The sequence below is a fragment of the Martes martes genome (genome assembly GCF_963455335.1).
Source record: "Martes martes genome assembly, chromosome: 16".
In the NCBI taxonomy this organism is placed as follows: domain Eukaryota; kingdom Metazoa; phylum Chordata; class Mammalia; order Carnivora; family Mustelidae; genus Martes; species Martes martes.
In genome coordinates, this window is record NC_137904.1 from 63,026,822 (window position 1) to 63,051,078 (window position 24,257).

General features: G+C 54.0%; 1 protein-coding gene across 3 annotated transcripts in view; it reads left to right on the plus strand.

The window, feature by feature from the left end:
- Positions 1-24,257, plus strand: part of RNF213 (ring finger protein 213) — a 107,238-nt gene that overhangs the window by 17,437 nt on the left and 65,544 nt on the right. For 2 of the 3 annotated variants that reach the window (XM_080825748.1, XM_080825747.1), the window contains 13 exons: positions 113-288; positions 861-1,019; positions 1,359-1,555; positions 4,460-4,743; positions 5,421-5,677; positions 7,394-7,591; positions 10,928-11,150; positions 11,748-11,803; positions 12,930-13,083; positions 15,810-15,980; positions 19,983-20,072; positions 20,769-20,891; positions 21,750-21,936. In XM_080825748.1, coding sequence (XP_080681874.1) covers positions 113-288; positions 861-1,019; positions 1,359-1,555; positions 4,460-4,743; positions 5,421-5,677; positions 7,394-7,591; positions 10,928-11,150; positions 11,748-11,803; positions 12,930-13,083; positions 15,810-15,980; positions 19,983-20,072; positions 20,769-20,891; positions 21,750-21,936 — 2,275 coding nt within the window. The remainder of the gene's footprint in view (positions 1-112; positions 289-860; positions 1,020-1,358; positions 1,556-4,459; positions 4,744-5,420; positions 5,678-7,393; positions 7,592-10,927; positions 11,151-11,747; positions 11,804-12,929; positions 13,084-15,809; positions 15,981-19,982; positions 20,073-20,768; positions 20,892-21,749; positions 21,937-24,257) is intronic. The other variant, XM_080825746.1, reaches the window with a different exon arrangement.

Here is a 24,257-nt window from a genome sequence, read left to right on the forward strand (position 1 = left end):
AGGTGGGTCAGAGGGCAATGGAAGGTTCTGAGCAGGGAAGGGACATGACCACTCTGGCTGCTGTGACAAGCATTGACGGGAGGGGGCAAATGGGCTTGGTTACTTGTTCCAGGAAACTGAAACCAAGGAGAAGGTGGCTGTTGCTGGAGACAAAGCAGGTGGAAGTGATAAGGCCAAGCCAGGGGCTCCGAAGAAGCCGGAAGGGAATAACAAGAATTGTGCGGCCGCAGTGAAAAATGAGAAGGAGGAACAGAACCGCAAAGCCGGAGCGTGTGAAGTGAAGGAGAGGTAGGTGTGAGCCCTGGCACCTGGGGGCAAGGACACAACCTGCCCCAGGGACACAGCACAGCCTCCCAGGCTCGCCCACCTCACCCCTGCTGGGGCAGGAGACAGATTCCCAGACTGCCCTTCTTGGTGACTCTTTTTGGGAAATGGGGGAACTGCTGAGGAGGCGGGCGGGGGAGAGCCACGTGTCCCCATTCCTTGCTGGTGATATGCTCCAGCATACAGCCCCCAGGGTCCCCAAGGCCACATGGGCCTTATGGATCTCAGGGGAGAGGCTGGCACGTCCCAGAGTGCTTTCTGTCCCCTCCCGCCAGGGCCCCCTGCCTTTCAGAGCAGGGCAGAGATGGCCCCCCACCCTGTGAGTAGAAGCCCACCCCCCTCCTCCGCCGTGAGGGAGGCCCAGCAGGACCCACATGGCATGGGTCTGTCCGAAGTGTGGACGCTGTTGCACTCCGCCGGGGTGTGTGTGAGCAGTCAGGAAACAGAGGCCCTGTTGTGCACGTATGTGTGTGTGAGTGTGCAGAGGGCAGGCGGATCTAGATCTAATCCGTGTTTCCTTTGATGCTTTCCTCCAGCCCACTGAGTCTCCAGGAAAGGATCACGGTGTTCTTCCACGCAATCATTTCCAAGGACGTCAGCTTCGACCCCAACGTGCACAAAGTGTTTGTCAAGGGGGGAGAAGAGTTTGGGAAGCCCAAGTGGAATCTGAACGTCTGTGAGATGCACTGCACCAAGTGAGTGTGCCGGGGCCGTGCGGAGTCTGTCGGGGAAACGCACAGAATAGCCAGTCTTCGAAATATGTTGAAATCATGATTTTCTCCACGTTGCTAACATTCTCACGGTTTGGAAAACGACGGCTTCAAACAGATACTCCCTCGAATGCGCTTCTGTGCGATATGTCACCGTGGCCCACTTAGTGTTGGTTCCGTCTGCAAACTGTGTCTCATTCTAGAAGCATCCTCTGGTCAGCAGTGATTTCTAGCTCTGGGTTTGCTCGAGGCTGTTTGAGGAGAGCTAAAATGTTCAAACCAGGAACCTGTTTTAGATAACCAGCCGGTGTCTTGTTGATTCAGAGACCTGCACGAGAACGGGTTCCTCGTGGAAGGCAGCGCCGTCCTTTCCCGGCAGCACCTGAATAAAGCCATTCCGTACAAGTACGTTGTCGTGCGTGGCAAGAGCAGCGACTACGAGTACATCTACAAACCTCAGCAGAGCCACGAGCACGTCAACCGCTGTCTACAGGTGAAGGCGGCACTTCTGGGCTCAGGAGGTGAGTCGCCGGCGGGGCCCCTGGGCTGGGCTCAGGCGTGCCGGTGCTGGGCCTCGCAAAGTGGCCGGTCCTCTGCGGAGCGGGGGCCCCCGTGGGTCCTCTGGGCCGGCACTGCCCTTGCCCGTGCCCCTGGGCCCCGGCCCCCGGCCTCCAGCTCTGCGTTGAAGAAACCCAAGTTCCAGGCCCGTTTTTGATCAGTGTAATGGAACCACTCACTGCCCTGGGGAAACCAGGAAAAGGATTTTTACTCACGGGCAGAGAGGGTGAAGCTACTGGGAGTGAGGGGGTGAGAGGCTGGGTGGGGGGGCCACAGGGGGTGAGAGGCTGGGTGGGGGGGCCACAGGGGGTGAGAGGCTGGGTGGAGGGGCCACAGGGGGTGAGAGGCTGGGTGGGGGGCCCACATGGGGTGAGAGGCTGGGTGGGGGGGCCACAGGGCTCTGGCAAGAAGGTTCAGGACGGGAGGACGAGGCTGGAGCTGTGGGCACCCACCCCTTGCCCCGGAGACTGTGGGTCTGACCCCTGCCCGCACCCACACTCCTGCTGCTTGGCGTCCTGGCCACCCTCCACTCCTCTCCTTTCTCCTGTTCGTGTGTAATAGCTTCCTTGTCTCGTCTTTCCTGTTTTTTCTTTGGTCTATTTTCTTCTCATTGTATGTAGTTTGTGTGTGTGTGTGTGTGTGTGAACACGGTATGTGTGTGGAGTGTGTGTGAACATTGTGTGTGTGTAAACATGGTGTGTTTATGAATGTGGTGTGTGTGTGGAGTGTGGTGTGTGTGGGACATGGTGTGTGTGTGGCGTGCACGTGGCACATAGGCGTGTGTGGCCTGTGTGGCGTGTGTGGCGTGTGCGGTGTGTGCGGTGTGTGTTCTACATGATCTCTGTGGCTTCTGCTTTGGGAACGTGCGAGGACCTTCTCTGTGGCCTGGTGCCCGCTACGTGGCAGGTGTCCCCGTCGGCTGAGCCAGACTGGGCAGCGAGCTGGGGGCGCGCGGACCCTCGTGTATCTGGTAGACGAAGCCCTTTGATAGTCAAGTCCTTTCTCGAAAGGCTGGCGTCGCTCCCGAGGCCTCTGTCCGTGTGTAGCCCGGCGCTGACCCCTGCTGCTCGGCCCCGAGCGCCGCGGGCCTTCGACGCAGGGTGGCCGTCCGGGCCTGGGGCCGCAGGGGTGTGGGAGCGGGACGGAGGTAAGGCCTGGTGACGGCTCGCGGGGGGCCTTGGCAGGCTCTCCTCGGAGGTCATTGTCATCGCTACAGACGGCTGGGGATGGGGCGTGGAAGGTGCCGGGAACGGGGTGATGGCAGGGGTTTCGTGTCCGCTCCGTCCCGGGCCGCGGCGGCTCCTCTGTAGCCCTTGAAATAACTGCGGGTCTCCTGGTTCCCGGCGCGGTGCGGGCAGGGGTGGCTGTCCCCCTTCCTCCCTTTACGCATCCCTGCATAGCGTGAACGGCAGTGGCCAGGCCGCCAGAGTGGGGGCTCCCGGCTGCAGCCCCGCGCCCCGAGAGACCCAGACCATGGCCGCCCGCCTGGGGGGGCCTGAGCGTTGTCCTTCTGTGTCCTCTTCCACTGTCCCTCCCCTGTCCCTCTGCGGTCCCTCCACTGTCCGCGGTCCCCCGCTTTCCCTCCATGGTCCCCCTGCAGTCCCTCCACAGTCCTCTGCTGTCCCTCCACAGTCCTCTGCCGTCCCTCCACTGTCCCTCCGCTGTCCCTCTGCCACGTGCCGGTGCCGGTCTGCCTGGAACTGGGGCGTGCGCCTGCTGTCTGCACCGCCGGCTTCTGCTTCTCCATCTCCGCCTTTGTCTCTGCTCGGCCCTCGCTCTGGGGCCTGCCTCTCCGGCCACCTGTCCGTTTCGCTGGGCTTTCGTTTGTTTGTTTTCTGTCGTGGTTTTTCATTCAGTCTGACCGTCCTTAATGGATGCACTTAGCCTGCCCGCATTCATCCCGACTGCTGCTGGAGGACAGACTTTGGCCATCTTGACTTGTCTTTTCTGTTCACCTTGTTTTCATGCCCTCTTTTGGGTATTTTTTCTAAGTTGCAGAATTAGTTTCTCATTCGCTTTCTCTAGTGGGTTAGAAACTTAAACATGCTATTTCTTTTCTTCTGGTAGATTCTGAGAGACTAAAACCTCTGATGGCCCCCTCTCCCCCATCCCAGTGTCAAAGGTGTCTCCTGCCCAGGTGACCCGGGTGGCACTCCCTCCCCCTCTGGGATGGGGGCCTGGCCAGGCCAGCAGCTCACGTGGGCGTCTGGAGGCCGGGCACGGAGAGCAGGAAAAGCAGTAATTCCCAACAGTAATTTCAAGTTCTGGCCAGGCTGGGGCCCTCGGTGCCGACAGCGGGATGCAGAGTACCTGCTCTTCCGGACACGTACCCATCCTGATCTTCGTGGCCGAGTTCGTGTGTTCATGTCGCCTCTGCCAAGAGCAGGGTGGACTCAGCCCTTGCCCCGCATCAAGGGCTCTGTCTTGTCTGTCCCGCGTGGAGTGGGTGTCCCAGCTCCCAGCACAGAGGAAACTGGCCTTTGGGTCCAGTAACTCAGCCAAGTGGGGTGCTCAACTGTTAGTGAGTGCAGTTTCGGGATAGAATTCTTAGCCTCTGTGTGATCATTTTCTAATGATCCCATATACCAAGTGTGCTGGGCCGCCTGGTTTAGTGCAGACACGTTTCGAATATTTTCACGCCAGCCGGATCGTGGGACCTTGGGTCCCCCTCTCATCGCTGCGGGGCGGCAGGGGTCCGTGTCCTAAACACGCTGTGCTTCTCCGCTGGCGGGACCCTGGCCCGGATGAGTTCAGTTCCTTCCCTTCCTCCGCCTCCTGCATTCGGGTCGTCGGCCTCCTGGGGGCGGTGTCTAGGTCGCGGCGTTCGGATGGCCCGCAGCGTGGTGTTTTCCTCTCTTTACTCTTAGACTGGCACCAGTACGATGATCTGGTCCGTATGAAGAGCCCGGGGATGTTTCAGAGGATGGTGAGTTCCTTCACAGACGGGATAAGGAAGGACCTGGTGAAGGGCAAGCAGCTGGCGGCCACCGTCATGCTGGACGGCATCTTCAGCATCCTGCAACCCTGGAGCGCCACCAACCTGAAAAGCTTTTTCACCCAGCTCCAGCAGTTCTACTGTGTCGTGAAAGTGCCCATGATCTACGAGGGCCACGCACAGCCCTGGCACTCTCTGCAGTACGAGGAGAAGGAGGTACTGGGTGTCAGGGTGTACGCCCCCTCCCCTCCCCTTCTGTGCAGTCAGCATCACCCCACTTCCTACCGGCCAGGGGGTCCCTGGGGAGCAGATGGGGGCAGACCTCACGCCCACCATTGTCCAGGCTCTGCTGCTTGTGCAGTCTCTGTCCTCCTGGTTTTCTTTCTTCCTTCCCCGACCGGCACCTCCTTACCTGGGCCCCACCCCGCCCCCCTCCTCTCCTGGCCCCCCCACCCGCCACGTCCTCTCCCGGCCCCACCCCCTCACCCCTCGCGCCTCCACCGGCCCCTGGCAGAGTGGAGGGAGCAGGTGGAGCCTTCCTTTATCACCTTCTCTGCCTACTTTGTGGGACGGCCCTGGCAGTGTGGAGAGGGGCCTGGGGCCATCTCTGAGATGGCAGTTGGGCCCTCGCAATCGTGAAGGGCCCCTCCACCGGGCAGAGTTTCTGGAGCGCACCTTTGGTGGCGTCTCCCAGCAGAGACCTGGGAAGTGTGGGTGCTCGGGGTTGGCCAGGGAGGCAGGGCAGCGGGGCGGCCCCTCCATGGAGCCGTCTCTGCCTCTTGGGGGGCCTTGGTCCCTTGCCCAGCTGACAGGGCACTGAGGGCAGTGAAGGGGCCCCTCCTGCACCCCTGCTGGCCTCAACTCCATGGTTCTGTCTTCTCTCCTGGGATCAGGTGAAGAGAAACCTGTGGGAGTATTTGAAAAAGCAGGCGGCACCCTTTCTGGAAAGAAGTGGGGACCCTCTGCCTGAAGACAGCCCAGTAAAGAGTAAATTGAGAGTGGGCCTGATCCTCCTTTTCGCTGTGGAGAAGTTTGACATTCCCTTACTGGAGAACGACCTGCGGCTCCTCTGTAGGCTTCTTTCCTCCAACGCGCGTTCGCCAGGAGACCTTGACAGCGACCTAAGCCACATCTTTGGAACATGCCAGAGGTATTGTGTGTGTGTCCAATGATTTTATAGCTGTTTAAAAGAGTGATCTGATTCTACAAATGAGCGTTTGTGTTTACAAATGTGCAGGCGTGTCGGCCTCGCCGGCCTCCTTCCTAGCATATGTTTTGTTTTTACTTTTATTACTCTTCTGTCGAACAGCCTGCTTTTGAGAAGCTTTATGCGGTCCCATGCCTTGCCCCTGGCGACCCCAAAATGAACAAACCTCTTTTTATAAAATTAAAAAAAATAAAGAAAGGAAGCGGGGCACCTGGCTGGTTTAGCCGGTGGAGCGGGCGACTCTTGATCTCGGGGCTGTGAGTTGGAGCCCCCCATGGGTGTAGAGATGACTTAAAAATAAAATCCTTAAATTGATTTTTTTATTAGTTTTTTTTTTTTTTTCTTAAGTAGGCTCCACACCCAATGTGGGCCACCAACTCATGACCCTAAGATCAAAGTCCCACGCTCCACCGACCCAACCAGCCAGGCACGCCACATAAAAATGAGATCTTAGAAAAAGAAGAACGGGACAGGAAAAGTTTTTTATTTGAGCCCACGTTAAAGCGGCCAACTGGGACCCACAAAGAGCACACACGCTCCAGGGAGGGAACACGGGGTGCAGGGTGATGTGTGCTCTTTGCGGAAGGAGTTACAGATCATCAAGACAGACATTCAGAAAGTTAGAGACTTTTCCTTATGTGTTTAGTATGTGCAATACTTTAATCTTGTGGGAACTAGGACATGTTTTCTCTTTTCTTATCTTTCTGTTTGGAATGCTCCTTTTTGGTTTTTATTCATTTTTAATGAAGTAGACACACGGTGTGTGCTCCTGGCAGAAATTAGAGCCCATGGTTGAAGTCATTTTCACCTTTGTAAATGTCAAAGTTTTGCTTCCCTGGGAGCCCAGGAGCAGCGCCCACAAGCACGAAAACTTGAAAATGTCCCATATCACCCTGTGTGCGCAAGGTTGCGGGGGTTGGGTTTGAAGATGGACTGTGAGGGCCCAGCGAGGCATGCCCGTGGATGCAAGGGGGGTGCTCTCCTGGGCCTCGGCGGTCACCAGCCTGCCCTGAGGAGCCTCCGTCGTTCGGGTGGAGGGGCCCCGCTCAGCACCCCATGATTTCAGGCCCGTCCTACGCTGTTTTCAGGAGCTGTGTGAACAGAACTGGAGGGCAGTAGGGGGCAGCCTTCCCTGAGCAGTGAGTCTTATTGGGACACCTGTCTCTTGGTTTTACAAACTTGAAACACTGAGTGCAACACTACATTTTTAAAGGGAGAGGAACTGGTAGTAAATGTACGAGGTTTGCGAGAGTGTTTTGAGGGTTTCTGAGAAGCGGCAAGCATTCTCGTCTTGTGACGGAAGGCAGTGTGCCGTGGGTGGTTGGCAGGCTTCCCCTTGCATGGGCAAAGTGGCTTCGTATCTGGGCCTACTATTGCCAGGGGGCCTGGGCTCACAGGTCACATAGCCCCCGAACCTCAGCTGTCAAGGGGATGGACGTTTGCTGTTGGTCTGCACAGAAGGCCTGTCCGGGGCCTGACGCTTCGCAGGGTGGCGAGGGTGCCCCCATGTCCCAGACAACCATGTTTTTCCTGTACTAGTCACTCTTTTCAGCCACCCCTGAGTGCTCCTTACTGCCTCCGTGTGAGGAGCTGTCAGAGCCCCGGGGGGCAGGACACTGGCCATCCCAGCCCAGCTCGGGCTCTCTGCTCCCTTCACAGCTGGCGAGAGTTCCTGGTGAACCTGTGCCAGCGGTGCACGGAGGCAAGAGTGGACCTCTGGGTGCTCACCCTGCCCGTCCTGCACAACTGCCTGGCGCCGGCGCCCCAAGGAAAGGACTCCAGGATGCAGCCTGAGGACACCTGGGCGGCCCTGGAAGGAATTTCCTTCTCGGAGTTTCGGGAAAGACGTCTAGATTGGTAAGTTGCAGATCTGCACTTCCGTCTGTGAATCTTGGAAGCACAGCCGTGCCTCGGGGATCTCCGGTGGCCTCCTGGGTGCACACGTTTCTGCTTCCAGCGATCTTTTCAAATAATTTCTTTAACAAACTTTCAACATACAAGAAATGTAACAAAGAATATTAAAACAAACAAACAAACAAAGCAAGTCTGAATTCCCAGAGATAATCGTTGTTGCTAACACTTTGGCATGCACATTTCTAGGATTTTGTCCAAACACAGCTTTGCAGGTACATGATGTGCTCGATAACCGTGACAAATGATTGGCTCTTTTTTTCTTTTTTTAAAGATTTTATTTATTTATTTGACAGGCAGAGATCACAAGCAGGCAGAGAGGCAGGCAGAGAGAGAGAGGGGGAAGCAGGCTCCCGGCTGAGCAGAGAGCCCGATGCGGGGCTCGATCCCAGGACCCCGGGATCACGACCTGAGCCGAAGGCAGAGGCTTTAACCCACTGAGCCACCCAGGCGCCCCCAAATGATTGGCTCTTTATTCTGTTTTCCAAACGGGCTTTTTTTCACCTCACAGTATTTTGTGAGCGACTTGTCAGTAAGCACCCAGCTACGTTGTCGTAATGACTTCTTACTCATCAGAATTTATTTTTACTTAAGCAAGGACTGGGCACGTAGGTTATTTCTGATTTTGTCAGCACGCATGCTTCCAAGAGCATCCTTGTTGCTTCCCTGTCCAGTTCTTTCCCCGAGCTCAATCCCTGAAGGCAGGCCTGCCGGTCAAAGGCTCAGCCCGTGGTATATGCCAGTCTTGGGGTAGGGAAGGACCAGTCTCCAGGTGAGCCAAGCTTTCTTAGAGGAGACACAGAATGCACAATCCACAAATAAAAAATGGTAAATCGAACCTAAGTACACAAATCAAATAAAAATTTGATAAAAAATTTGAAAAAGAGGAATACTTCTACTCAGTTGCAAGCACAGTGCTCCCCCACCCCCTGGCCCGTTCACGTTGTCTTGGGTCAGAGAAGGGATTCTAGGTCTCACCTGCTCCCACCCCCCCACCAACCCAGTACACTGCTGCCCATAGGTTGTTAGGGATTAAAGTAAATTAAGTTATTGCTCCTTCACTATTATTGGAACCTTTAGAAGTTAAAGCCCAGTTAAGATTACTTATATCAAGGAAAAAAAAGATTTCTTATATCATTGCATACATTTTAAGGACCCTCCAGTGGTGTACAAACCGTCTGGAAGAAATTTAGTTGTTAACAGTGGGGAATGGCAAACACCAGCCTTGGTCTTAAAGATCGAACCTTTCAGGCAGACCTGGCCTTTACTGTGCCGTGAACCTTCATCCATGGGGTCCTCGTACTCCTGGGACTTCTGTGTGCCTTGCTTTATTGATTTTCTTTTTCTTTTTTTAAACTTTTTAAAGATTTTATTTATTTATTTGACACAGAGATCCAAGTAGGTAGAGAGGCAGGCAGAGAGAGAGGGGAAGCAGGCTCCCCGCTGAGCAGAGAGAGAGCCCGATGCGGGGCTCGATCCCAGGACCTGGGATCATGACCTGAGCCAAAGGCAGAGGCTTAACCCACTGAGCCACCCAGGCACCCCAGTTTTATTGGTTTTCCAGTGGTCATCTTCTGGGGTGTCCAGTACAATGTCACAGAATCAGTATTATTTAAAGACCTTCACTGGGCTCCTTTGGACTCTTTGATCTGAAGCATTCACTTAGTAGCTCATCAAAACACTTAATTCATACATCATTGCAGCCAGTATAGAAAACAGTATGGAGGTTCCTCAAAAAGTTAACAGTGCAACCCCCTTTTGGACCAGAGGTCCCTCCCGTGGGCATGTATCCCAAGGAAATGGAATTGGCATCTCAAAGTCATACGTGCAACCCTATGGTCACTGCAGCATTCTTCATAATAGCCAAGACACGGAAACCACCGAGTGCCTGTTGACCGATGAATGGGTAACAGAGATGTGAGACCCGCACACGTACACTTGCACACATGCACACACACGGGAATATGATACATACAATAGCATTTGTGTGGAATCTAAAAAAGTCAAATTCCTAGAAACAGAGTAGGACGGAGGCTGCTGGGGGAAATCGGGAGATGTTGGTCATTGTACAAATTTCCAGCTAGCAGATGACGAAGTTCTGGGACCCCAAGGCACAGTGTGGTGACTCTTGGTAGTGATACTGTATGATAGACTCCCAGGTTGCAGAGAGAGGAGACCTTACATGTTGTTAGCATGAGAGGAGTCCTGGTCACGTGACGTGGCATTAGTGCTCGCTAATCCTTCGGGAAAGTGTATCAAGTCAACACATTGTATGCGTTACGCTTACATGATGTTAGATGTCAGTGGTATCTCAGCGAAGCTGGAAAAAGTGCTTACATCTTCGTGTAGTTTTTTGCTGTGGTAAAATACACACATCCTCTAACTTGCCCTCCTGATCGGTTTCTGTGTGGACTTCAGCGGGATCTGGCCCACTTGCATGGCTGGGTCGCCCCCTTCCGTCCCAGAGGTTTTTCGAGTTGAAACTCTGTCCCCATTAAGCAACATCTGTTTCCCTGACTGCCCGACACTCGGGTAAGCACCATCCTACTGTCTGCTTCCTCGAATTTGCGCAAGCTGGGGACCTCGCGGAAGTAGAGTCAGTGTGTCCGTCCTTGCGCTACCGGCGGGCTTCACTCAGCGTCGCGTCCTCAAGGTTCATCCGCTTTGGTGAATTCTTTTTTTTTTTTTAATTAATTTATTTATTTTAATAAACATATAATGTATTTTTATCCCCAGGGGTACAGGTCTGTGAATCGCCAGGTTTACACGTTTCACAGCACTCATCGTAGCACAGACCCTCCCCAATGTCCATATCCCCACCACCCTGTCCCGTCCCCCCTCCCCCCAGCAACCCTCAGTCTGTTTTTTGAGATTGAGTCTTTTAAGGTTTGTCTCCCTCCCGATCCCATCTTCTTTCATTTTTTCTTCTCCTACCCCCCCAACCCCCCACGTTGCATTTCCACTTCCTCATATCAGGGAGATCATAGGATAGTTGTCTTTCTCCGATTGACTTATTTCGCTCAGCATGATACCCTCTTTGATCCACGTCGTCGCAAATGGCAAGACTTCATTTCTTTTGCTGGCTGCATAGTATTCCATTGTGTATATATACCACCGCTTTGGTGAATTCTTAATATGTTATTGTTTGCTTTTCATTTCATTCAGTTATTTTTAAAGTTTGAACTTGATGGGTCTCTTCTAACAGGACTGTGCTTACCTTCACTCCGTCTGTGTGTGCTGACCCCTACGGCCGCCCTTCTGTTCCCATTGTCCCTTATCCAGGATACGGTTGATTGACCTTATGGGAGAGTGGAGCCATTTGCTGGATGTAGATGTGTGTCTGTTCCGGTCCTGGTTCAGTCTGCTGCCTCTGAGCAACTTAGTCTACTATGTGAAGAACTTCATGGAGTATCTGAGCCGCTCCCCTGCTCGCATCCTGGACTGCCTTCTAGGGACTTGGTACCAGCTTCAAGGGCTTAGAGAAGTCTTCAGCAAAAATCGGGAGGTCTGTTGTCTGTTGTCTATTGTCCGGAACAGGCTCTCAAGTCCTTGCTTATTAGCCAAAGCAGATCAAACTAGACATTCAGGACCCGTGATTCCTTTTTTCTGAAATCCTGGAAGGGTGAAGCACTTTGAAGCCGGAGACGTGGTGGGGCCGCTGTTTCTTAGGGCTGTAGGGCTGCTCTGCTTGCCATTACTCTGGGGCGGGGCAGGGGGGAGGGCCCGCCCCGGAGCGATCAGGCTGTGTGTGCACGCGCGTGTGTGTTGGGGGAGGTCCGGACAGGGTCCACACAGCTGCTCTCTCCTTTCCCATTTTGTGCCGTGCAGAAAACAGTATAATCTTAAATTGTGAATTTTATCTGGGAAAGATGTAAGCTTGGTTCTTGAGCATCTTAAAACTCATTTGTAGAAAGAAAAGAACCCATTGGGTACATCTCTCTACCCATGTAGAAAAAACCCATTGGGCACATTTCTATCCATGTAGAGAAAAAAGAACTTATATTTGCCTTATTTAGGTTGGTTTTGTTTTTTCAGTTCTGTTTTCAGGAAGATGGTGGCATCATGATTAACTCTTTCCTATCTTTTCTCTTCACTGCCCCAGAACATTGAGGAAATTTTTCAAATGCTGCTGCACCTCCTGGATATTTTTCAAGACAAGTAAGTAGAAAAGTGAAATGTAGCCTCTGTCTTGCATGAGGTTACCTCCCTCTCTCCCCTCAACTGCCCGGCCGTGTCCCATATTTACTGTTGAAATCAGAAGGCCCTCAGTATATATCCAACCTTGTTTTTAAGCTATTAACATCCTGGTTTGGTTTGGTTTTGTCTTAAGGGAAAATAATCAATATCAGCTGCTAAGATTTTGGTTTATTTCCATCCGGTCTTTTTTCCTACACATTTGCTTCCATTTATTTTTTTGATGATCACCATATTACATATTCACGCTCATGTTCTGGATTTCTTTAACATTGGTCTTTGTGTGTTTTTTGCAAGTCAGGCCGGTTCAAAGTAAAAATCAAACTTAGCTTTCCATGGTTATCTGAAATCATTTGCTCCTACAGACTTGTATGTCCTCTGACACCCCGAAGGGACACACTATCCAGCGGAACGCAGAACAGCAGAAACCCACACGTGCTGATAGGTGTTTCCTGAGATTCTTGGAGCTCTTTCCCTATCACATCACCTGAATTCTTAGGGTGTTCAGGATGGTGGGGGTGTCAGATCTCTGTTAATGTCAAACCCCACGGCTTCAGGATCTCCCCTGGGTCCCACAGCAGCGCTCCCACGGTGTCTTTCTCCTGCCACTTGCCACACCACGCTCCAGTCAGGTCCCATCAGCTCGGGCCCCGTGCCAGAGGGGAACGTGAGATGTGGTCTCCACGCACAGCGCCCATTCTAGCACTTTTGCCCAGCCCTCCCTCCCTCCCTCCCTCCCTGGATCTTTCTGAAATTTTTTCAAGTTTATCTAGTATCCTGATCTTCAGTAATACACACCCCTAGCGTTTTTTTCTTTCAAATAAGGGACTGCACTTGGAAATAGTTTCACTTGCTTTTGTCTAAAGAGTTCAGACCATGGAGGCAAACCAAAAGGACTTTGTTTCCTTTTTTATCTTGGTCATAAGTTCGGGATCTGTTCAAACGTTCCCAGTGTTAACCTACATGGGATCAGAACCATGCCCTCCTTGTAGGTATTTTGAAGGGAAGGAACCCGTCAGGGAAATTGGGTACTGTTTTCTCACTTCTCCTAAATTACTTCAATGATCTCTCTTGACTCCTTGCGGGGTAGGATTCTTGAGGAACCCTTGATACAGTCCTACTTGACTGTGTGCCTGAAACTTCATGAAACTATCTGCAGAATCACGAAAGACCCAAAGTTTTACGAGCTGCCTGCCTTATCTGCTGAGATTGTTTGCAGAATTATTTCACTTAAGCCTCTAGTGGTAAGTGGAACACACACACCGTGTCGCACCCACGATAAGTATGGAATTCAAAGTGGCCTCACTACAGAACGGAGATCGGCTGGTTTCTAGGATTGCTAGAGGGACACAGAGTGGCTGATTCCCCTCCTCAAATATTTGTTGGGCATCTGCCCCATGCTGGGTTCTGTTCTATACACTGGGGATGTTTTGGTGAGTCAGTCTGCGCCCTTGCCCTCCTAGGGCTTCGGTTGGAGGTGGAGAGGCAGTGCAGGGGTCAACATACAGAACATCAGATGAACGGGTTAACGGAAGAACAGTACAGCTGGCTGGGAAGTCAGGCAAGGTACCCAAAATATGTGCCCAAAGTGCGTATCCATGCATGGTCGTTCCCACGTGACCTCATTTCCTGCACACTGTTCCTTAAATACAGCGGCCGGCTCCACACGTCCCAAGTACACACCTCAGGCCTCGCACAGCCTCCCTTGTGCTGTTTCCCGAATCAAGCTGTAGGGAGACACCAGCGCCCTGTGCCCTCTCCCTCTACTCCCTCCACACACCTCCCAGAGGGAACCACCTTCTGTCTCCTACCACCAAACCTGAGTTTTGGATGTTGTTGAACTTTCTGTGTTTTGTGTCTGCTTGCTTCACCCGACACCATGTCTCTGAGACTCACGCCCGTTGCCGCTCACGAAAACATTTGCTTCTTGTTCTGTACTCTGCATGCTTGAGTTTAAGGGCTTCAATTTGAAAATGATAGGAGATTTTATATTTAGACTAATCAACTTTTTGTCTACTGTATTATGATTCAGAACTGTGATGTTAATGATGGAGAAGAATTCAATGTATGTTTTAACTTTATTCCTTTCACTCTTTCTTCTTTAAAATACCAAAGACACATTTTAAAATAACTATTATTGGTAAGATGATTGCTTTTTATGAATCAGGTACCATTTAAACCATCACAGGCGGGTGCCCACTTCCAAATAAACTATGTTTAGGAAGTCTGTTAGTTTTCTAGGGTCTATTTTCCTGCAGAAAGAAAGTCTTAAATGTGGGTCAGAATACCAGACCAGTGTAATCTACATCATGGTAAAAATCCTCTATCCATGCCATAAAAACAAAAAGTTTTGCAATACTAGAACTCAACAAAAGTGAAGAGTTTTCAACCAGCTTCCCGATGGGTCCTGACACAGAGGGTTCACTGGGTTGGCAGGACACCGGAGTGAGAAAAGCAAGGAGCACACATGTGCGCCTTCCAGCCTAGATTCTCCGGCTTGGGCTGTGCACTTAATTGCCCGTCTCTGCCTGGCCCGGTGCAGAGGACGGGGGGGATGGGAGAGACAAGGGCCCGCCTCCCAGAGAGGTCTCTGGGGGGCCACCCAGTCAACACATAACTGCACCACGAGGGACAGACAGTAAGCCGGAGGGTCGATAAGGTGCCCTGGGCACCAAGGGCAGGGCCTGCATTCCCATGAAGAGGAAACAGCCCTCACGGGGTCAGGGAGGAGGAACGTTGCTGTTCCCCAGGGCCTGCAAGGAACGGACTGTGGCAGGAAAGGAGCCAGGTCCAGGGAAGGCCAGATCGCAGGGAAGGCATGCCATGCTGAAGCTTCTGGATTATTCTAGAAGGTGCTGCTCCGTTTGGGGATTTTAAACAAGGGCTGAGATGTCCAAATTTCAGCTGAGAACCGTTGCCACCTCTTGCCATCCAGTGATCCGGCGTGCTGGCCAGGCACACCTCTACCCACCCTCCCACACATCTGGCACCCTCCTCATTTTTAGGGACAGAGCCCCTTACTGCCCCAGGCTGGGTATCTTCCCGTTCGTATGTCTTGTACTTTCCCTACTTGGCACCCACCATGGTTAACGCCCAGATGTCTGCCTGCCTGTCTGTCTGTCTGTGGATTGTTGCCCTCTCCCCCGCAGCATCAGCTCCCGTGGCGGGAACAGCATCTGCTTGGCCACCAGCTGGGAGGGAGGGCACACAGTGGTTCTCAGGGAGCATCCCGCAGGGAGGAGTAGCAGCAAGTCCTGTGGTGGGACCTGACACTTCTAACTTGTGGAACTCTGCTGAGGAACACAGGCTAGCACAGAGCTGGGGAGACCCTTCCAGGGCCTCAGGGGGTAGCCACTGCAGAGGTGGGGGTTCCGACGCCTGCATTCATACGGCTGTGCTCCTGCTGTGGTGGGGGGACACACCAGAGCCCGCCACCCCACGGAACTCGGATTTTCCAGAGGGAGAGAGGGACTAGGGAAGGCCTCATGGGAGGTGAGCATGGATTTGGGTTTACCTCTGGCCCACCTCGGGCTGTTTCTGTGGCCAAGGATCAGGGGTTTGCATGGTGCCCTGGGGGAAGGGTGTCTCTGAGCTGCTGGTGGCTCTGCATTTGGGGTGCACCCTTACCCAGCCAGTCTGGAGAAGGTGTACCGGCGTGGCCTGGGCTGGCATGATCTGCTCATTGGTAAGGCCAGATCCCCTCTGCTAGGGTGGTTCATGGGGGCGGCGTGCTTGTCCTTCCCGCCCCTCCCCTGCTTTGCCTGAGTTGTCAGCTCTCGGAGTGAATCCAGAGTCCAGGGAAATTGAAGCACCTTAATGTAGCCCCTGGCGAGGCAGGTGTCCCGAAAGCACTCCTGTGACTCAGAGGTTGCTGTTCTCGAGGGGTTGCTGTGGACTGGGAAGTGGTGTCTCCCGAGTAGCTTGAGTCACAGCTCGGGGACCATTACACACCTACTCTCCCCTGCTGCAGCAGGATTCAGCCGAAGGGCCGAGAAAAGAAGCTGGGAAGATTTCCGTGCAAACCGTATTCCAGGGGACAGTCGCTGGGACCAGAGCTTGGCTTCGGGGCGTTTTTCGGGAGAGCATCGTTAGGCACACCTACCCGTCAGCTGTCATGTTCAGATATCAGGAGGAAATCAAGGTAAGCTCTGGTGGGCTGAGACGCTGCCCAAAAGGGTCTGAGCAGGGATGCGATGTGCTGGTCCCGGGCTGGTGCTCCATCCTCAGGACTGGAGAGCCCAGTGCTGGTCATACCACCTGCAGGCCCCCTGTGACAGGCCTCGTGGGAGGTGCGGGGACATGGGGCCTTTGGCGAGGGGCCTTTGGGCTCTACTTGATCGAGGAAGGTGGGAGGTAGTTATGGCTTGAAATGTCAGGAAACAGTGGAGACAAGAGGTACTTGAAGAGGCGATTGGGCAGAAGGGTTTCTGAAGTCAAAGAAGAGGGAAATCAGCCTCAGAAAGGCTAGAAGGGTGGATGAGGCTGGATGAGGTGGGGGAGGACAAGGGCCACTGGGGGGTCTGGCCCATGGAGGGGTCACCCAAGCAGGAGTGGATGCGTTGCTCCGAGATGGAGGGGTACGAAAGGGACGTGCTGAAGGCTGGGGGTGCCTTACTTCCTCTGTTTTTTATCCTAATGCTTTAATGTCTTCTTCCTACTTCCAACAAGTTATAAAGGGTCTACCACTGGAGCTTCCACGGTGCTGAGAAGAACCCACTTAAAATGATCTCCATGCTTGATGTGAGATTTTGGGCAATCCATCAATGTACCGTGTGACACCTCTGGCTTTACGGGACTGGGTTAGGTCCTGCAGGGCTCTCTACACATCCTGTCCGTTTCTTTCTTATTCCCCCCCAAAACTAGAGAGGTGATGGCCACTGAGGAAAATGCCCGAAAGAAAAACCTTGGCCACGAAAAGCTTATAATTCTTAGAGGCTGCAGGTTCTCCTGGCTGGTGGCCAGCGAGCCAGCAGTGTGTATGCCGAGCATCCGGTTCTGGACTCCCATCCTGGAGCGATCTGTGGTTTTCCTTCCCCTGTCTGCCTGGGGTGATGCAACCAGTGTCTGTGGCTCATGGCTCATTTCCAGATTCTTCTCAGCCTCTTAATCAGACCTAGCCTCTATGTCAGTGCCTGTTTCCCATCAAGATAGAAGGTGACTGTACATGTTGGTCCCTCACATAGAATAGACCAGAATATGGACAAAATAAAATGCCTCCCAAACGTTGCAGATTTCAGCTTGTGATTTTTTTTTTTAAGATTTATTTATTTATTTGACAGAGCAAGAGAGATCACAAGCAGGCAGAGAGGCAGGCAGAGAGAGGGGGAAGCAGGCTCCCCGCCGAGCAGAGAGCCCGACGCGGGGCTCGATCCCAGGACCCTGAGATCACGACCCGAGCTGAAGGCGGAGGTTTAACCCACTGAGCCACCCAGGTGCTCCATCAGCTTGTGATTCTTAAGCATCAGGAAAGCCTTCTGTAATTGCTCAGTGAAATTCCAGGCATCTTAAGACCTAAATCCCACCAAAATGATTGGATTATTGAGTTATAATTGCTAACTTATTAAATGTTTCAAGATCTCAAATGGTATAATCCCCCAAACATTAAGAATGACTTCAGGATGGCCTTTGGTCCATTGACATGAGAGGATGATTATCAGCTAAATGCAGTAATAATGGTGAAATAATGTTAATTAGAATGTCATTGAGCATCCCCTCTGACGCTGGTGCCTCACCCCCTTACGGAGGAGGCAGCCATGGTTTGGGGAGATGGGGCAAACCCAGCTCTGTTCTTTAACACTGTCAGCCAGCGCTAGGACACAGCTGTGGAAAGGGAGATGAGCAAGCCAACCAAACGGCTCATTTCACCAGGTTTCGACAGGAAGTCGCCCTACAGGGACACTTTAACAGGGTGGTCATAAAATCACACAGCTGAGACCATACGTGAGCAGGGCTGATGACCCTCGCTGTGTCTCAGACTTGCTACTTCACCGGGAGGGGAAAAGATCATGAATCCAAATACTCAGAGCACAGACCTTCTAGCACTCTCCCTCCGAGGAAACACGTCTGAGGTCAAAGGGAAGGAAATACACAGGAGTTTCGAACTTTATTTAGAAACTTCACGGTTGGTGGTAGAACACACGTAGCACTTCTGGAGCAATCTGTGTCCTGTTAGAAGTGAGCGGACAGCATAGGGGTTGACGCTGTTGGGAGCTGGAGTCCTTTCTCACCGTGGAAAAGGGAGATGCAGTAGAGGACCAGGAGCCACCAGCCGGCATTGGTATGAATTCATGACCCAAAAAGCTGTAGTGGCTCCTAGCTCTCTCCACTGAAAGGCCTAGAAATCAGGATGGCCAGGCCCAGGAGCACAGTGGGAGCCCCAGGCACAGCTGCTAAATACCATCCCCACAAAGAGATTTGTGCTTCTGGAAGGACAAGCGGGTTCCAGAGGCGGCATGAAGAGTGCAGCGCCAGCCTGAGACAAGTGGTGGGGATGGGCCTAATGGCGGGCTGGCATCCTAGCGTAGACCCTGGGATGGAGAAGGGCTGCGTCTGTAGTTCATGTCGCTCTAGCGATGCCTGTTTCCTAGCTTCGATAGCCCTACCGAGGCCAAGGAAGTCATGAACTTTAGGGGAAGCTGGGTTGAGCATACGTGCGAACTCTGTCTTATCTTTGCAGGATTTCTATAAATTGAAAGTCATTCCACATTTTTTAAAAAGGGACCCAGAAGCTAGTCTGAAGGGACGATTAGCCAAATCTAGGTCAATTTCATCATCCAAATGAGTAACACCAGGAATGGATTACAAGTCACTGATACTTGTTTACAGAAAAAAGGCGGGGGGGGGGGGGAAGAGAAAGGTTTTTTTGGTTTTTGTTTTTTAAGCAGGCTCCACGTCCAGTGTGGAGCCTGACTTGGACCTGGATCTCATGACCCTGAGATCATGACCTGAGCCAAAATCAAGGGCCAGGTTCTTAACTGGCTGTCCATTTTTTTTTTTTTTTCTTTCCATGAAGAATGCAGCTGGCTCGCTCAGTCTGTACAGCAAGGGACTCTCTATCTCAGGGTTGTGAATTTAAGCCCCACACTGGGCATGGAGCATGCTTAAAAAAACAAAAGAAGACCCAAAACACCCTTCATCCCGTAACATGGCAGGAGTAATAGACTCGGGCAAAATCCATCCATGGGTGTTGAACTCGGTGCATAGGAGTATGAAGGAGCAGGATATCCAGAGTGGCCTGCCACAGAGGACCATTTAATGCAAAGGAGAAGAGCACTTCATGGAGAAATCTGGCAGACCTGGCCGTCAGCCCTGACAGGACAGGGGGTCTCTTGACCTCCTTCTGCAAGTCTCTGATGCAACAGCAGTCCCGAGATCTCAGGCGAGCCGTGGGAAGGTGCAGACTCTCAACCCTGCCTGACCTACAAAAATACATTTTCAATGTGGCTTGACTCCATAGAGTTCCCACCAAAAAAAAAAAAAAAAAAAAAAAAAAAAATCAAATCTGGATCTCCTGGGAGAATTATGAGTCAGAGCAGGTTGAGAGACAGTCTCCAGGACAGCAGAGTGTGGACAGCACCTCCCACAGAGGACTGGGTCCCGCCAACATGATGTGCCCTGAGTGTGACATGGGCATCATGATCGTGGAGAAGGGCCACCGTGTTTGGAGATTCCTGCCCAAGTATTTCAGGGCCACATGCGTGGTACCTGCGACTTCTCTTCCAAGGGTTCTGCAGAGAAAGTTCTTATAGAGAGAGCATGGAAGACAGAAAGCAGCTGTTGAATATTAACACCTGGGGAATCCAGTTGAAGAAATATGGGTGTCATTGGGCCACTCTTGCAACTTTTTTTTTTTGTATGTCTGAAGGTTTTTGAAATAAGGCAAGCGAGAGAAATACTTTCAGAATAAAAACCAGTTACACTGTGGAAGGACCATCCTGGTGATCTGGTCCTGTCGGGGCCCTTCCTTTTCAAAGTCTCGGGTGGCTCTGACTTGCCGCTGACACAGCTCACCAGGGACAAGGACAGGGTCAAGTCCCAGGTGGCCACTGCTCCTGGAATTGCGATAAAAGTCTTTCCTTTTTCACAGAATTCACCACAGTACTTAGTTGTCACGGTGGTTGTCACTGACACGTGTGCTTTGCAGGTCTGGAGACGCCTGGTGGAAATCAACTTCCCCGTGGAGTACGACTGGAAGGGGTCCTTGATGGGGGACTTGGAAGGGAGAATCAAGCAGGTACCAGAAGTCGGGCTGTTCTTTTCACGGGGCGCGTTGAGGAAGCCAGACGGTTCCCAACAACCTACAGATGACACGGGGCCAGGAGTAAGGCTGATGCAGCCTTACTAGTTTGGCCAGAGGACATCCCCGTGAAGGAGGAGGGGATGGGTTCTTACCACCGGAAACCCCACCGGTGTGGGGAGTAAAGCCCCCCCATACGCAGTAGCTCCAAGGGGCCTGCCGGTGACCGAAGCCTTCCTAAACCGGGTGACAAACAGGGAAACCAAAGTGTGCTCCGTTTTAGCTAAAGCTTGGGGCCCTGGGAACGTCAGGGTGTGTTCCTACATGACAAGAGCGTGGCTCGGTTCCTATTACACGACGCTCCGGGGAAGGAGAAACCCGCGGGAGGTCCCCGATTCTCCCCAGCCTCGCTGTCGTGCACGCGGCCGGCCGGCTGCTTCCTCCGCAGGGCGGGAGGGGGCTGGGGGCGGGAGTCCCGGCGTGTGGCGGCAGCGGTCAGAGGGGCGGGGCACGGGCGGGGCACGGGCGGGGGCGGGGCGGGGGCGGGGCACGGGCGGGGCACGGGCGGGGCGGGGCGGGGGCGGGGCACGGGCGGGGCGGACTCCCCGCGCGCGCCACGGGGCGCGGAGAGCAGGGAAGGGCGTCGCGTTCCCCGAGGCTCGGGCGGCCCCGACGCGCGCGCTGTGGTTGCAGGAGAAGCCGCTGACGCAGATCTGCGCCTTCTGCAGCCCCCACTGGGACGCCACGGGGCGGGGAGACAGCGTGTCCCGATGCTTCGAGAAGTGCGTCGTCGAGGCCGTGAGCTCGGCCTGCCAGGTGGGCAGCCCCCCGGCTCGGCGACCGCGCGCGGCTTCCCCCACGCCGAGCCCCGGCACCGCCTCCCGCCTGGGGCGCGTCCCTGCCCCTCCCCCCCACACCGCGCAGCGTCCCGCCGCCCGCAGGGAACGTGGGGGCGCCGGTCCCTGCCGCCGGCCTGTGTGAGCGCCGGCGGCATGCGGGGGAGCCCGCCACAGGCCCGCCGCCCATTAACGGAGGAAACACGGACGAAGCTGAAAAGATTCTGTCAACTCACTCGCGGTCTCGTCTGCGAGGCGGGAAGAGAGGCCGCCCCGCGGGGCCTCTCAGGAACAGCCTCTGCCTGTCCGCATGTGCGCATGCGCCTGCGTGCGCACGTACGTGCGTGTAGATATCTGCGCGTGCGCATGTGCGTGTATATACGTGCACGCCCTCGCGCTCTCGGCTTTTTCCCGCCGCGAGAGCCCGTCAGGGCTGGGGAGGCAGCTGCGCTGCTGCCCCCGCGCCCCGGCTGCTCTGCATCTTGCTCGCGCTCGTCCGTCTGAGGCGCAGCCGCGGGGCGGGCGTCCTCCCCTGGCTCCCCGTCTCGGGGCCGCCGTCGCCCGTCCCGGCGAGCGCGTGCTTAGCTCGCGGCCGCTTCCCCGGCAGCCTCCCGTCCGGGGGACGACGGCCCGGGGCCTGCCTCCGCGGGGGCTTCCAGCCCGGGGGCGCGGGTGGGGCCCGAGCGGGCCGCCTCCTTCCCGGTCGGCCCGGAGGTGGCGGACCGCGTGGACACGCTCCCGCTCTGCCGGCGGCCTCCGCGCGGGGGCGGGGCGACAGGCGTCCTGCCCGTCCCGAGCCCGCCGGTCTCACCGGCCGCCGCGCCCGTTCGCCCCGCAGTCTGGGACCAGCGTTCTCGAGAAGATCTCGAAGCACGACCTGTGGAAGTTCGGCACCCTGGTGTCGGCCGTGATCACCGAGTCCTGGCCGCGGCGCGACGGCGACGGCGACGCCGCGGACGACCTGGACGCGGTTTTAAAGCACCTGCTCGTGTGGCCGGACGTGAAGCATCTCTTCAGGCTGTGCCGTACGTCTGCGGGCGCGCGGGGAGCGCCTGCTCCGGCCGACCCCGGGCTGGGCGGGGGCGGGGCCCGACTCCCCGCGAGGGTGTTGGGTCGATGTTGGGCGGAGGCAGCGGGCGGGCCGCGGGAGCCCGGGGGAGTCGGGGCATCCGACCCCGCGGGCAGGAACCGACCCCGGAGCCAGCCTGCCCCGCGCGCGGGCCAGGCCGCAGCTGCTGCGCCCCCCGGGCTCCCCGTCGCAGGCTCGTGGGGAGAGGGACTAAGGGCCAGATTTCAAATTCAAACCCACGTGTGTCTGCGGGTGGAAACGCCTCCGTTCTCCCGGGGTCAGCGCCCGTGTCCCGTCCCGCGTTAACAACGTCCGACCACACCCTCGGGCCGTCCGTGCCTTCCACCCTCACCCCACACCCTGAGCACTTTCGGATCAGAGCGCGCGAGACAGGCACTGCCCCATGAACACCGCAGTCCAGGGTGTGAGTCGGCAGGTTCGGATGTAGGGGGAAGCACCGGATTTGGAGCTGAAAGTCCCAGCGAGAAGGTTCGCGCAGTCTCTGTTCCGTCCGAGGACAGGGACGGCCCGAAAAAGCGGAGTTCCTTGTGCGTTGGGGCGTGCGGATAAAATAAGATCAAGGATGTGGGGATTTTTTTTTTTAATCTTTTTTTTAAAATATTTTATTTATTTGACAGACAGAGATCACAAGTAGGCAGAGAAGCAGGCAGAGAGAGAGAGAGAGAGAGGAGGAAGCAGGCTCCCCGCTGAGCAGAGAGCCCGATGCGGGGCTCGATCCCAGGACCCTGGGATCATGACCTGAGCCGAAGGCAGAGGCTTTAACCCACTGAGCCACCCAGGCGCCCCAAGGATGTGGGGATTTTATGGACATTCTTGAAAGCTGCTCACGTGAAAAGATGACATTCGTGGCTTTTTTTTTTTTTAAATTAATAGACATTTTCGGAGTGTCTGCAAGTTTACAGGAAAATTGAGCAGAATGTACCAGATTCACGTATTTCTACTTCCCTGCCCCTGACACGCACAGTTTCTCCTGCTGTTACCGTCTTGCTGTGGATGTTGGTTATAACCGATGATCCGATACTGACGCAGCATTATTAACTAAAGTCCATACCTTGTGGTACGGTTCATGCTTGGTGTGGTACACTCCACTCCATGAGTCTGGATAAATGGACGATGGGTGTCCACCATGATGGTACCCTACAGAATAGTCTCACCACCCTAAAAATGCCTCGTGCTGCACCTGGTCACCCCTTCCCCACACCTCCCTGTAGCTCTGCCTTTTCCAGAATGTCCTCCATTTGGATTCGTACAGTCTGTGGCCTCTTCAGATGGGATTCTTTCAGTTAGTGATGTGCATGTAAAGTTCTTCCGTGTCTTTTTGTGGCTCGAAGCACCTTTGTTTTGTTCTTGTTGTTGTTGTTTTTTAAATTTTTTTTTTAAGATTTTATTTATTTATTAGAGAGAGAGAGAGGGAGCACAGGCAGACGGAGTAGCAGGCAGAGGCAGAGGGTGAAGCAGGCTCCCTGCTGAGCAAGGAGCCCGATGTGGGACTCCATCCCAGGTCGCTGGGATCATGACCTGAGCTGAAGGCAGCCGCTCAACCAACTGAGCCACCCAGGTGTCCCTGTTTTTTAAATTTTTTATAAACATATAATGTATTACTAGCCCCAGGGGTACAGGGCTGTGAATTTCCAGGTTTACACACTTCACAGCACTCACCCTAGCACATACCCTCGCCAATGTCCATAATCCCACCACCCTCTCTCTGCCCCCCTCCTGCCAGCAACCCTCAGTTTGTTTTGTGAGATTAAGAGTCTCTTATGGTTTGTCTCCCTCTCGATCCCATCTTGTTTCATTTATTCTTTTCATACCCCACAAACCCCCTACATTGCATTTCCACTTCCTCATATCAGGGAGATCATAGGATAGTTGTCTTTCTCCGATTGACTTATTTCACTAAGCATGATACCTTCTAGTTCCATCTACGTCGTTGCAAATGGCAAAATTTCATTTCTTTTGATGGCTGCATAGTATTCCATTGTGTATATATACCACATCTTCTTTATCCATTCATCTGTTGATGAACATCTAGGTTCTTTCCATAGTTTGGCTATTGCGGACATTGCTGCTATAAACACTGGGGTACAGATGCCCCTTCAGATCACTGCATTTGTATCTTTGGGGTAAATACACAGTAGTGCGATTGCTGGGTCGTAGGGTAGCTCTATTTTCAACTTTTTGAGGAAACTCCATGCTGTTTTCCAGAGTGGCTGCCCCAGCTTGCATTCCCACCAACAGTGTAGGAGGGTTCCCCTT